This window comes from Camelina sativa, chromosome 8, assembly GCF_030686135.1.
Source record: "Camelina sativa cultivar CO46 ecotype springtype chromosome 8, ASM3068613v1".
In the NCBI taxonomy this organism is placed as follows: domain Eukaryota; kingdom Viridiplantae; phylum Streptophyta; class Magnoliopsida; order Brassicales; family Brassicaceae; genus Camelina; species Camelina sativa.
Window position 1 is genome coordinate 2,278,303 of NC_141887.1, and position 12,302 is coordinate 2,290,604.

At 33.9% G+C, this 12,302-nt stretch overlaps 3 protein-coding genes across 4 annotated transcripts; all 3 read right to left on the reverse strand.

Annotated features, from left to right (window-relative positions):
- Positions 1–150: 150 nt before the first annotated feature.
- Positions 151–1,968, reverse strand: LOC104705743 (universal stress protein A-like protein). The gene is made up of 4 exons (XM_010421814.3): positions 1,566–1,968; positions 1,113–1,234; positions 887–1,005; positions 151–500 (listed from the first exon to the last, which is right to left on the reverse strand). Exons 1-4 carry the CDS (start codon positions 1,741–1,743, stop codon positions 392–394), a joined length of 528 nt encoding a protein of 175 aa, XP_010420116.2. The 5' UTR covers positions 1,744–1,968; the 3' UTR covers positions 151–391.
- Positions 1,969–2,574: 606 nt separating this feature from the next.
- Positions 2,575–5,462, reverse strand: LOC104705744 (uncharacterized). Of its 2 annotated transcripts, none has more exons than XM_087460390.1 (2): positions 5,240–5,462; positions 2,575–3,354 (listed from the first exon to the last, which is right to left on the reverse strand). In XM_087460390.1, the coding sequence occupies exon 2, from the start codon at positions 3,336–3,338 to the stop codon at positions 2,655–2,657; it is 684 nt and encodes a 227-aa protein (XP_087316516.1). In that variant the 5' UTR covers positions 3,339–3,354; positions 5,240–5,462; the 3' UTR covers positions 2,575–2,654. The 2 variants fall into 2 exon arrangements, with proteins under 2 accessions (XP_087316516.1, XP_010420117.1); XM_010421815.3 differs by having other exon boundaries at positions 2,575–3,358.
- Positions 5,463–8,448: 2,986 nt separating this feature from the next.
- Positions 8,449–11,816, reverse strand: LOC104709133 (cinnamoyl-CoA reductase-like SNL6). The gene is made up of 5 exons (XM_087460668.1): positions 11,350–11,816; positions 10,818–10,999; positions 9,430–9,627; positions 9,158–9,311; positions 8,449–8,943 (listed from the first exon to the last, which is right to left on the reverse strand). The coding sequence occupies exons 1-5, from the start codon at positions 11,609–11,611 to the stop codon at positions 8,621–8,623; spliced, it is 1,119 nt and encodes a 372-aa protein (XP_087316794.1). The 5' UTR covers positions 11,612–11,816; the 3' UTR covers positions 8,449–8,620.
- Between the last annotated feature and the right edge of the window lie 486 nt (positions 11,817–12,302).

The following is a 12,302-nucleotide window of genomic DNA, read 5'->3' on the forward strand; positions in this document are numbered from 1 at the left end:
CCAGTTGTCAAGAGATAACAAATATTTAATTATCCGTCCAGATTTTGGTTTTGTTTCTATTTGGCATTATATTGTGTAACAGATCCAACATTGGATAGCCATATATGAAAAACATGGAAGAGTCGAAACTCGAAAGATTAACACAACAAATGAAAGAACGTTTTGTTTTCATGACTTAGAAAATGAACACAAGTAATAATAAACTATATATGATGCTGTTTTGTTTATCCATCGAATATCTATTACAGGACGCACTTACTAGATCAATCAAAAGAGTTTTGCTACTTTTTTCTTCTTCTGTACTGCAACACACCATTTATTGTCTCTCAAAAGCTTGCGGGAGTCAGCAGACATGAGCTCACCGCATGGTTTTTTGTGTCGCTTTTGCAATTTAGTCATCAGCTGGATCTTGTGGAGATTCTTCAGCACTACGTTTGATTGTGATGACAGGGCATTCAGCATGCTTCACACAAAATTCACTCACAGTTCCAACAAATACCCTGTCCAATAGAAACAAGTGTTGAGTTGATTACACAATATAGTCTGTGATTTTAAGCATAAGCAAGTGCACACGATTACGGCAGTATAAGTCTAAAGCATAGGTAGTGTTTGATGCATATGACCACACCTGGTAAAATAAACTGCAACCCTATCGGCTGTTTCATTGACATCTAATAAGATAACTCATTCTTGATCTGTATTTTTTCCCATTCCCAAAACCAAATAAGGCCGCAATAGAAACTTTTAAATCTCCCTTGATTGGGATTTTCAAATCGAAACCATGGTCCTGGGAGGTGGTGATAATCTATGCCAAAGTTTATTGATACGGGTATAACTATGAAGGAATGATAAGTCTACTAGAGGAGTGAGTGAGAATTGAACATACTTTTGGAATGGGCCGAGACCACGACTTCCCACAACCAGAAAATCTGGCCTGACCCGCCTCACTTCATGGCATATCACTTCTGTGGGATCACCTTTCCTGATCCAGGCCTCGCACCCAACCTTACAAGTTTCAACAACTTACATGTATCAGACCATCAAAAGTTATTGTCATACATACAAGTCAGGGGGGGGGCATAATAAATAACATGAGTTAAAGAGTCATTTACCCCAATCTCATGACATTTATTAACGAAAAACTCAAGAAGGTGAAGTCCTCTAGCCTTGTTACGCTCCCTCATTTGTCGGAAATCATCAGGAGATGCATATATGCTGTCCATGTCATCAAAACCTAGTTCCCAATCCATGATCAAAACAAGTAAGAAAGATCACCTTTTATTACATATGCTATCAAACAAACCAAAACAAACTTGGCAATATATCGCATTGTTTCTCAATCAAGGGTAAAAAGAACAGCATATAAAAAGTAACATCATGAAGGAAGCCTGTTCTGTAATATTTCTAAGCAAATCCAAAACACAATGAGTAATCCCTAGCATCGAGCCTTGAGAACATATAGAAAACACCAAATTTAGCCTCAGAGCCTTAAACAGATACAGACTCAAAATTCCAAATATCAAGAAATTCATAATTAGACGATCGAGAGAGGGGGAGAAGTAAACCATCTTCGTCCTGAACTTGAACGTGGAGCAAGAGAAGCTTGAAGCCAGAGGTATTGGACCGAACGATCTTCTTCAGCGTCCACTCAAACGCCTTTTTGCTGCTAATCGACGCGTGCGGATAGCCTTTGAGAGTCGACTCGTTCACAGCCACCATCACTCGAGTCGGCTCGCTCTCCATATCTGCACCAACTCGTTCCGTCTCTCTCTCTCGATCGTTTACTAAAGGCGGGGGAAGAGCGAGCGAATGAACTGAATGAAACACACACAACAACTAATCTATGTCAGGCACAAGCAAAAAGGTGGAAAGGGTATTGTGCGCGGTCGGTGCACATTAGAACACGATTATCTTGGGTGACAACTACAATGCGCACGGTCGGTTACGAGCAGACCTTTTTGTTTTGTTAGTGGGTCTCGTATCTAGGCCCAAAAATTATATCTATTTATGAACGGGCCCGTTGATTGATATACAAATATCCCAATTATTATTGTGTTTTCTTTTTTTTTTTAACGAAGTTTTGTGTTTTCTTTCTATGATAGTACTATAATTTTTGAGTTATTGGTATAGGCTAGCTTGAGTTTGTTGATTTTTTAATTTAAGATATTGTAAAGGGCAATATTTAATAAATATGATTAGAACCATTTAAAGTAGTGTTTCATGAAAATAAGCGTTACGATATCCAAATTTCCAATAAGAGAATTTAAGAATCATCAAATAGTGTCTAATTATCATCAAACTAATAACATACGAATACATAGAGAAATTAAGAATCAATATACTAATAAACAATGAGGTTTAGATATTATCACATCTAGTGTTTATATATATGAATCAAAACTTTAACGTTAGGAGTCTTTAATTTAAAAATGCGAACACTTCTAAGTTCTAACTAGTGTCCGGGCCTTCAGGATATCAATGCGGTTTTTGGTATTAGATGATCGAAACGTCTTTATGCGAATACGTTCACTAACGAAATCTATCATATATATAGGGAATATAGTGAACACATAATTTAACTAAAAGATTCACATTTTATATTATATTTATTCGAATATATATAACTAAAATTTCTACAATTTGATCATCATCAATCATTGAATTCCAGTGAAGGAGACTCTACCAAATCCAAGATGACCAATCTGATACAACTCTAACCACACTCTCTCGGCTTCAACTCTTGCACTTATTCTCGACTCATCATGATTTCCTCCTCCTTTAACCGACGTCGTTTTCTCCCCATTCTCCTCCTCTTCCTCCTCCTTTGTCAAACTCCCATCTCTCTCTACCACAAACCGGTGATCATCATAATCTCCGCCGCCATAACATCCTCCTCCGCCACCACCACCACCGCATCCGCATTTCTCGCCCCCCTCCGTTGTCTCAAACCGGAGGTGACGTTGGTTATTATGATGATGATGAAACTGATCATCTCCACCATTGATCTTTCCGCGCCGTTGTCTTCTGTTGTGAGGTAGCTTCTTCCGCTTCTTCTTGTTCTTCCGGCCGCCGCCTAAACACCGTCGTCCTATCATCCACGGGACCTTGACGAAAGTAAGAGTAAGAAGGTTGATGATCGCACATGGACAGCAACAAAGCGCAACACAGTCAGCAATAGCAGCCGCCGCCCACGACCGGCATTTCTTGCCTGAGCATTTGGTTTCGTCGCCGCCGTGGTTGTAATGCCGTCCTCGACGGTTGTCCTCGTCGACGGCGTCGTTTTGATAGTGGGTCCCGCCGTGGTTTCTACGTGAAACTCGATGCGGGTTTTCCTCCATGAGCAGAAAACAAAATCTTGCTACAATCAATAAATAAACAGAGAAAGAGAGTTTAGTCACTAGACTGTATATGTAGTAGTAGTAGTATTAAATTTATGGATCAAAGTTTGAAAAAAAGTGTTTTTGCTTATACAAGTTGAGACGTATAGGAAATAGTAAAAGATTTAGAAACAAAAAAAAATAACAGAGAGATGTTTTAGGAAACAACAACTCGAGATTTTCCATGCACTTTCACTTAATGACTCCAGACAGTTCAGGTTTTTAGATTCATTACTCCCTCACGCTCTCCTTTGGTCTGCGTGTAAACCACGACATTAACCGACTTCGTCCTCTTTTGCATAAACAAATTTTGGATTTCTTTTACAAGTTCTAAAGTCAAATACGGTTTAGACGGTTTGGTGACTTTGGTCTAATGAGGAATGACTCTAGTTAATAAAATTTAAGGAGCGCGTGGGAACGGATCCATATTAGTGTTATTTTTTTCTGTGGGGTTTTTACCATTGAAAAATATTAAAGATTTTTAAAATGAACTTCTTCTAGGGGTATGTAATGAACTAATGATTCTATTCGAGGCGGTTTTCTGAGCGACCTTGTAGTTTTTTTCTTCTTTTTTGTTAATTTTAGTTTTAAGTAAGGTTCAAAAACTTGTATTGGATTTAGCATTTTCTTTTATGTTGTACTATGATAGAAATGATCATTTACAATTTTAAATTGTAATTTGAAGATAAGCGACATTTAAAGAAATAAAAAATTGGAAAATTGTTGTACCTACAAAAAGTTATGGTGATTACTATTATAATTATTAAATTAATGAGAAAAAATATTAAATTAATAAGAAACTAATAAAAGATTAATGGTAACGTGGATGGTTAGTGGGAAGGATTCTTTTTCACGTGGAATCGTGGATTGCCGGCTCTTCCTATGGCCCAATCAATTACTTGAACCGTAATAAAATACAGCTTTATGATATAGATTGTGAGGGGCATTTTACAGTTTAGTCCTCTTACTTAACTTATGAACAATTGTATAATCGATAGCCCTAGGGCTATCTATAAAATAATAGTCCTAGAAAGTCTAATAGGAATCTCCCTGCAATAATTTTCAGTAAACGATACTAATATAGTATTATGAACTAGTACTTATTAATGGGCTATTGCACATTGATCATGAATATGTTACTTCTGTTACTGTATTTAAGATGTTGCTTTTGACTCCTGCAAAGGTTGAAGAGTAATTTATACTACTATATTTCATTATTATTTCTGCTTCATCTTTATGAAAGCGAAAATCGTAATCGAATATTTTCATATTTATACCATTTTTACAAACCATCATAGACTCGTAGAAACAGATGTTGTTTTCGTGTTTAGTTTGGATTTGTGTTTAACAGATTAAAAACAAACAAACAAATTTTGTTTTTTTGTCAACAAACAAATATTTTGATTTTTCCTTTTCCATTTTTATCGGAGTGGGACCTAGTACTATTGTCCGTTTTCACTTGTATAAGGTAAAAAGTGCAAAATGGTGGGTAAATTTTAAAAATGTAATTTGCATGTTTATATGTACCTTATATATATATATATATCGATCTCTTTGTTAAAAGCTCAACTTCGTTATCTATGGAAATTTTCACAAGAAACCATAAACTAAAATTAATTATGACACACATGCAACCTAAAAATCCGCCTAATCAAACATATTATTAGGATTAATTATAAATAAATGAAGATCTCCGGAGATTTTTGGATCAACGATGAGCTCTATAGCTAAGTAAGATTATATATAATCGCAGTTATGACCATAATCGTGACTGGAATTTATAGAAATTGACCTCAACTAAGAAACGCCAATCGAAAATGATGAGTCATTAGAGAAATGTAGAGATCGTAATGGATCATTACCTTGGAGAATTCCTTAATTTGCTTTCTTTCCGGAAATATATAAACGATCAACAGGGTTACATTTTCATTTGCTATGTTTGTGTTTTGCTGTGTATATTGTAGTAATCATAAGATATGATATGTGGTGTTATGTGGTTTTAGTCTTTGGTGTGATGGATATGGGTAAAGGAATGAAGGAGAAGATGGAGAAGAAGAATAAGGAGAGGATTAAGAAAGATGTTTCGGTCAAGCAAATGCTCCATTTATACATATATACTTCTATTGCTCTCTCTCTCTCTCCTGTGTCCTGTGTGTGTGTATATATTTTTAATTTTTTATAAAACTCTCTATCGGAGACCTATACACGCACATATATATATATATATATATATTCACGTGTACGGAGCTTAATTAGTAAATTATAGTTACATTTTTTTTTAGCAGCTGAGTAATAATCTATTTGAATGAGTTAAACTGTTTGCATATGCTTAACTGTTGTTATAAAATCCGCCTAAAAAGTAAAAACTTACGACTTAGGTTAACCAAAATTTACGACTATATTATTTGTTATTAGTTTTGATTATCTATAAATTTACACGAGAGAAATACAAATCATATTAAAAGCCGAGAAATGTGTGATATGTTCAAAGATTCAGTGATTTATGATAATGATAATCAAATAGATTCAAATATCTATATAAGTGCAAATTAGTACATAACAACGAGTCAACGAGTAACGACGATGGGTACTTTAATTTGAAACAAAATAATGATCTCCGAAGCAAAATAGTAGTGTTTTATCGTATTTATACAGTATATATAAATATAATACAATTTGTTTTTGGTAGGAAGTGTATAATACAATATAATAATGTGTGAGGGTGGCTATGTATTTTTAAATGATACGATGATGTAACTATGACTGGATATATATTTTCAATCAATGAATATATCATACTAATAAGAATATTCGTGTTTCTTCTAAATAATTCGACGTTATGTACGTGTACAATATATTTAATATATAGTATATATATAGAGCTTTTCCTATTTATAGGTATGTTACGTAGTAGCTGAGCATACAAAATTACAGTTTTCTAAGGTTTTAATTTGGTATGATGGCCTAGTATAGGCGATTTCTCGAGGAAACCCTTGAGGAATGAGCAGATAAATGTACTAATAGTAAAGCATTAATTAGTAAATGGCAAACGGTTAATGTAATCAGATTTTTTTTTCTTGATCTATTACATTACATGACTTAATAGTTTAATACTCCTAAGAAAATGTGTAGTTTTCGTCTCGAACGGTATTGATATTATGATTGTGAAATGAAACTATTATTACCTGCGAGTAAAATTCGGAATCAGACATGCATGTAACTTCTTAAGAGTTAAAACTAGCTAGATCTCTCGTTACTTTACAAACAATTACATTGTGATCCCGAATATACGCATTTTAGCAAATAATGTCATATCTTAAATAGAAGTTCGCTTTCCAATTAGCATATAATGGCCTCGAGGGCCTCGACAACATGAGGATTGAAAATTGAACTACCATTACATTATAAAACTGTGTTATAGACGATAGTTAGGGGGTCGACACTTCCATGGATCTATTCAAAATTATTAATGTTTGATTATTAGTAGTATTTTTTTAACTCTATAAGAAAAAGAAAAAAACTGCTAGTATTGTATATTTGTGTTTTAACTACCATAGGCTAGCGGGATTTAATTTAATTAATTAATGGTTAGATATGTTAAACAGCTTGAAAATTAAAGTATTTTTCTCTTAGTTTCACATAGTTGTAATTTGTAAACCGGTTCAAGAGTTGTGAGTGACAGTAGTATGAAACCATTAAGAACGAGTTTTTGTACGAATTTATAGAAATTATCGGAGCTTGGTGTTTGATGAGTCCCGAAGGCAGAGAGAATCAAATCATGGGAACTCGGCCCAATTTATGTTGCTTTCCATGCATTTGCACAATAATTTTCTAGTATATCTTTATTTATAACATTAAATAAAAAGAACAAATACCTAAATTAGAAAATGTGAATTCATTTACTAACAAATTTGAGTGACTTCTAAGCAAATCTGAACATTTCATTTACTAAATTTGTGCCTAAAACTAAAAGTATCCCAGAGTAGAGTATGCACTTAGTTAGGTTGCGTTCAATGATGGATGTAAAGTACGATGGTATTAGTGCCATGAATACGTACATTAAAGTTCATACATTTCAGTGATGCATTGAGGAGTTGGTACATACTACGTAGTTATTGCAGAGTTGGTATATGTTAGTATAATTTTAAATATTCAAATAGTTTAATTTCACACCTTTTTAACTTATTTATTATCAGCATAACTCTATACAATTGTTGATTATGTTTAGTTTTGTTTTAAAAAATTTATTGTTGTGATTTTCCGTGCGTTTGAACTTTTAAGTATCAGCGTCGTTCACGCCTATTACTCTCTGGTGCTGCCTTTGGCGTGACTTTGTCTTCAAAAACACTTTGCACGTGCATTCGACTCTCAGATCGCCACGTCGGAAACTGAGATGCTCTCTTAATTTACATAGAAAGATAACAAAAAATAGTGGAGAAGAACAAAAGAGTAGTGTAAACTCGCTTCGCCGCCTGGCTGCGTACACATATCAGTAGTCGTCTTCGTATGTTAATCATTCGTTCTGCTGTTTTTTGTACTAACTTCACCAGTTATATAGTCACACGTATTATATACGTACTCAATAGCTCGAACTTGTTGGATGAACTGGATGAACCGGTTGCGTGTTGGACGAACTTTTATTAAATCATCTTTAAATAATGTTGAGTTTTCTTTTTTCGTTTTAGTGTTATTTTTCATGTTGAGTTATGAGAAGGAAAAATATATATATATATCTATGAATCAACCACAGAAGGAAAAAAAAAATCAACTTTATAAATAATGCAGAATCATAAAACGATTGCCATTTTATTCAAATTTAACATTTTATTCAAAAAAAAAAAAAGGATTGCCATTTTGCACCGGCCTTAACCAAATTTACGTATTGTTGAAATTGTCTTTTTTGGCTCGTTATTGACTTATCGTAACTTATCCATAAAAGGAAAAGAAAAAAATAACGCTTTGAGATTTTTGTTAACTTATAAACCTTTCGCATACCACCAACTCTAAACGCCCTTTACAACAACCACATTCGCACAACAACAAGTTAACAATAAGTCAATAATGGTGACCATTTCTTTTATTTTGTCAATACTGATTATTACTTATAAGAAAAATAAATTTATGATAGTAATACATAACATTTAAAAATAAAAATAAAAAAAGAATAAGAGCAGACATCACATTATTTAGCTTAGAACTACTCCTTTTAGATTTTTCTTTTAATATTTTTTTGTCGTATCCAGCTAACTCTCATGATAGCAACTTCGTAGAGTTCTAGACATAAGATCTAGTAGCTTTTTATCTGATATTTGTAAATTAGAAGGAGAAGCTTCTTCGTCTGCGTTTGCGTCTGAATCGCTGCTGCTACCGCAAATCTTTTCGATTTGAATACCAATATCTTTAGCAAGATTTTCAGCACCATCTTTAGAGAGAATGGTGTCGAAACAAATGTATCTACCAAAAGCGGTTTTATTACCCAAACCTTCCCACAAGCATACGTGAGCTTTAGCCAACTTGTTCACATCCATTGTCGCTAATAATCCGTGGCTATACATCTCTTTTGCTCCTGAATTTTTGCATAACAGATTGTAAATAAATAAATAAATCAATCAAAATCAACAACTTGTTAGCTGTCTTTGTCTCTTTATCGAATGGACCACCCGTGAACTACGTACACATATATGATATATAATACTATGTGTATATAATATAACATTGTTTTTGGACGGTTGCTTAAGTTTGGATACATAGTCATTATTATATGGTTCGTTTTTATGTACCTTTGAGATAAGCCAAGGTTGAAGTGGAGTTACGGTTGAAGAAGTCAGGACCAGTTATAAGAGCAGGACATATAGTTGCAAGCTTTAATCCTTTTGAATCTGCGATTCTCCACGCAGCTTTCTCAGCTTTCAGTTTTCCAAGTGCATACCAAAGCTGTGGAATTAGTGTAAAGAGGTGTTAATTATTATGCTCTTTATAATTGTTTTGAATCCAGCTAGAGCTTAATTATATGGATTCACATGAAAAATATGATTTTCAAAAATTTAATAACCTTATTATCGATACAGAGTTGTTCATCGCTCCAGCTCTCCTCGTTGATAACAGAGTGATCAAGATTGTTGAAGGAACTGTTTTGCAAAGCACATGCTAAGAGAGATGATGTGAAGACACATTTTCTCACTGACGCCGTTCTTGTGCACGCTTTTATTACACTCTCGCTCACTTTTGCTTCTAATTCCGCCATTGATTTCTGCAAAAACGTTAACGATGAAAATGGGTTATATACTTCCATGAGATAACTATAATTGTTAGAACTAGTAATAATAATAAAAAATTAAGACAGATTGAAAATGATTAAATTATAATAGTAGTACTGATCTCATGGTGGCCTGATTTGAGAAAGCAGAATTTTGGGTACGTAGACGTTTCAATGAATAGTGGCCATATAAGGGGGTATACATACAATTCACATCGTAATCAGACACTTACACAAACCCTTTTCTAGATAGATGTCCCTGTCAGTAGGTAGACAATTGTAGTTCACAGTAACTCTCATAAAATAAACTAACCTATCAATCTAGAAGTGTAGAAATTTTAATTAAAATACTACATGACTCTCTTGTGGATCAGGTGGTTGAGGATGGAATTTGTCAAATTGTCAACAACAGAAAGAAAAAGTAACTCAGAAATAGTTTTTTTTTTTTTTTTTTTAAGTTTCAATCTATTAAAAAGGAGAAGTGTTGAAATTTCACAATGCAAGAGTTATCACTTAAGTTATGAAGAACTATCAAAATCTTCCAATGTCAATTGGTTGAAAATGATATTTCTTTCCACGAAAAAAAGAAGAGAAAACAGAACCCAAGCAAGGAGACAAAAAGATGGTACAAAATCTACATTTTCGAAAGCAAAAGATTTAAGAGCATTGAAATTTTTGGCTGAAAAAAATGTACTTTGTCCAACAAACATTCAGAAAAAGTAAGGTACTTGCTACGTGTGACAAAAAATAAAAACGTACCTACCTCAACTCATAACCACTTTATTAACGAAAAGAAAGAGCCACTAAAAGGTGTTCTAGAAACGAAACCTTGGACAAATCATCTCTAAAACTAAATTTAAATATTCTCTTAATTTGACACATCCACGAAGCTACACATTCTCATATTCACACCCTGACACGTCCGCCACTTAACTGTGTGTTTTTTCAAAACGAAACAGAGAAAGATTCTATTTGAAACCCTATTGTTCTGAATAATGATACTCAATAAATAGCATGCCACGAAGAGTTTTTAAACTGGATCAATGAAACTACTAACTACTCAAGTCACATGACTCATGTGCATTAAGTTCAGTGTCGTCGTACGTATTCATGAGTATACGTATCTCCATATTGTTACACATAAGACATTGTCTAGAGGTAGGATGTATGCAAATGAAACATACCGAGTATCCTGCGATTCCAGCGGGATCCACGAACGCGCTGGTGTGGAAAACACCAGCACAACCATCAAACGCTTTAATCAAACTCTCGATCTCTGTTAACCGTGAAACCACTGACGTAATCCTGTTGTTAAACGATGCCATTTCAGCGTCAGCTTCCATCTCACTCACTTTCTCTTTATCCTCTGCATTTTCCAAGTGGTGAATATAAAAAAATCAAACTTAATTCCTCAAAAAGACTTAATTAAAACCATTTCTGTTACTCCAAGCAGAATCTGCAGAGTTTTTTTTTTTTACTTATTCTTTATATACACAACAAGACTTTGCGATTTACCAAAAAAAAAAAAAAAAAACCTTAAATAAGTAACTCCAGAATCCAAGCATTAATTCGTTAACATATATACTAATACTAATTAAGAATTTAATGTGTTAATCTTGAATTAAGCAAGGAAGGAAACAACATCAAAATACCAAAGGAAACTGAATCAAAATAGTGATTAATTTACCAAATCGAAAAGTAACGATTAAAATTTACCTGGACAATCAACGACGATTCTTACAGAGTATCCATGAACAAGAAGCCGTTTAACAATCGCACGACCGAGGTAAGATACACCACCAGTAACACACACCAATCTGTTTCCAGCGTCAGAATCCAGATCCATCGCATTTCTTGATTTACCTCCACCACCTCGAGAGCCTCCAAATCCGTCGTCGTCTCTCCTCCTTTGCACAGTGGCGCACATGAACTCCTTAAGATCCGCGGAGAACGTCTCTGTCGCACGTACAATCCTCATAGCCGGAAACAACAACAAATGAACGAGAGTTGAGATTACTCTATGAGTCTTGTTTCGTTGGCTCTTTTAAGTTCAGAGAAGCTAGATAGAGAGAGAGAGAGAGATACACAGGGGATTAAGATATGAGGAAGAAGTTATATATATATATAGAGAGAATGAACAGAGGCCGTTACAAATCACACGAAAAACGTTTGCTAAAGAGTCTCTTGATATTTCGAAGAAAGACAAGTGTAATAATAATAGTTTGGTTTCCCTCCGCCCCGGGAGATTAGTCTTTGGGCCTAGAAAGCCTTTAGGATCACTCCTGAGTTATCAAAAAAAAAAAAATAATAATAATAATAGTTTGTTACCAAACAACAAAAAGACAAGTGTAATAGAAATCAGCTTTATCGGCTCGGCTTGACTTTCCGTTTATAATGTACGATTCCATCTACGGTGTATATTTATATTTTACCTACATATAATACAAATTTTTTGAATTAGTTTGTTTTTACCAACATCCCTTTCGTAACAAAACATAGTATCAAATATTATTTTGTAGACTATATAATTTTAATAAGGTGATTATATATAGGTTATAGATTAATTGATAGATTAATTGATTATAAATAGGTTATACAAAAAATCTTAAAATAATATTCTAAAAAATCATATCATCTAACTTACAATATTAATTTCTTTTATTAAATTA

Excerpts from the sequence above, each read along its gene's own strand:
- LOC104709133 (XM_087460668.1), bottom strand. The coding sequence starts at position 11,611 with ATGAGGATTGTACGTGCGACAGAGACGTTCTCCGCGGATCTTAAGGAG. Across the intron at positions 11,000-11,349 it reads AATCGTCGTTGATTGTCCAG|AGGATAAAGAGAAAGTGAGT; the intron begins GTAAATTTTAAT and ends TGGAAAATGCAG. Across the intron at positions 8,944-9,157 it reads AACCTTGGCTTATCTCAAAG|GAGCAAAAGAGATGTATAGC; the intron begins GTACATAAAAAC and ends GCAAAAATTCAG.
- LOC104705743 (XM_010421814.3), bottom strand. The coding sequence starts at position 1,743 with ATGGAGAGCGAGCCGACTCGAGTGATGGTGGCTGTGAACGAGTCGACT. Across the intron at positions 1,235-1,565 it reads TCAAGTTCAGGACGAAGATG|GTTTTGATGACATGGACAGC; the intron begins GTTTACTTCTCC and ends ATTGGGAACTAG. Across the intron at positions 1,006-1,112 it reads ATAAATGTCATGAGATTGGG|GTTGGGTGCGAGGCCTGGAT; the intron begins GTAAATGACTCT and ends GAAACTTGTAAG.
- LOC104705744 (XM_087460390.1), bottom strand. The coding sequence starts at position 3,338 with ATGGAGGAAAACCCGCATCGAGTTTCACGTAGAAACCACGGCGGGACC.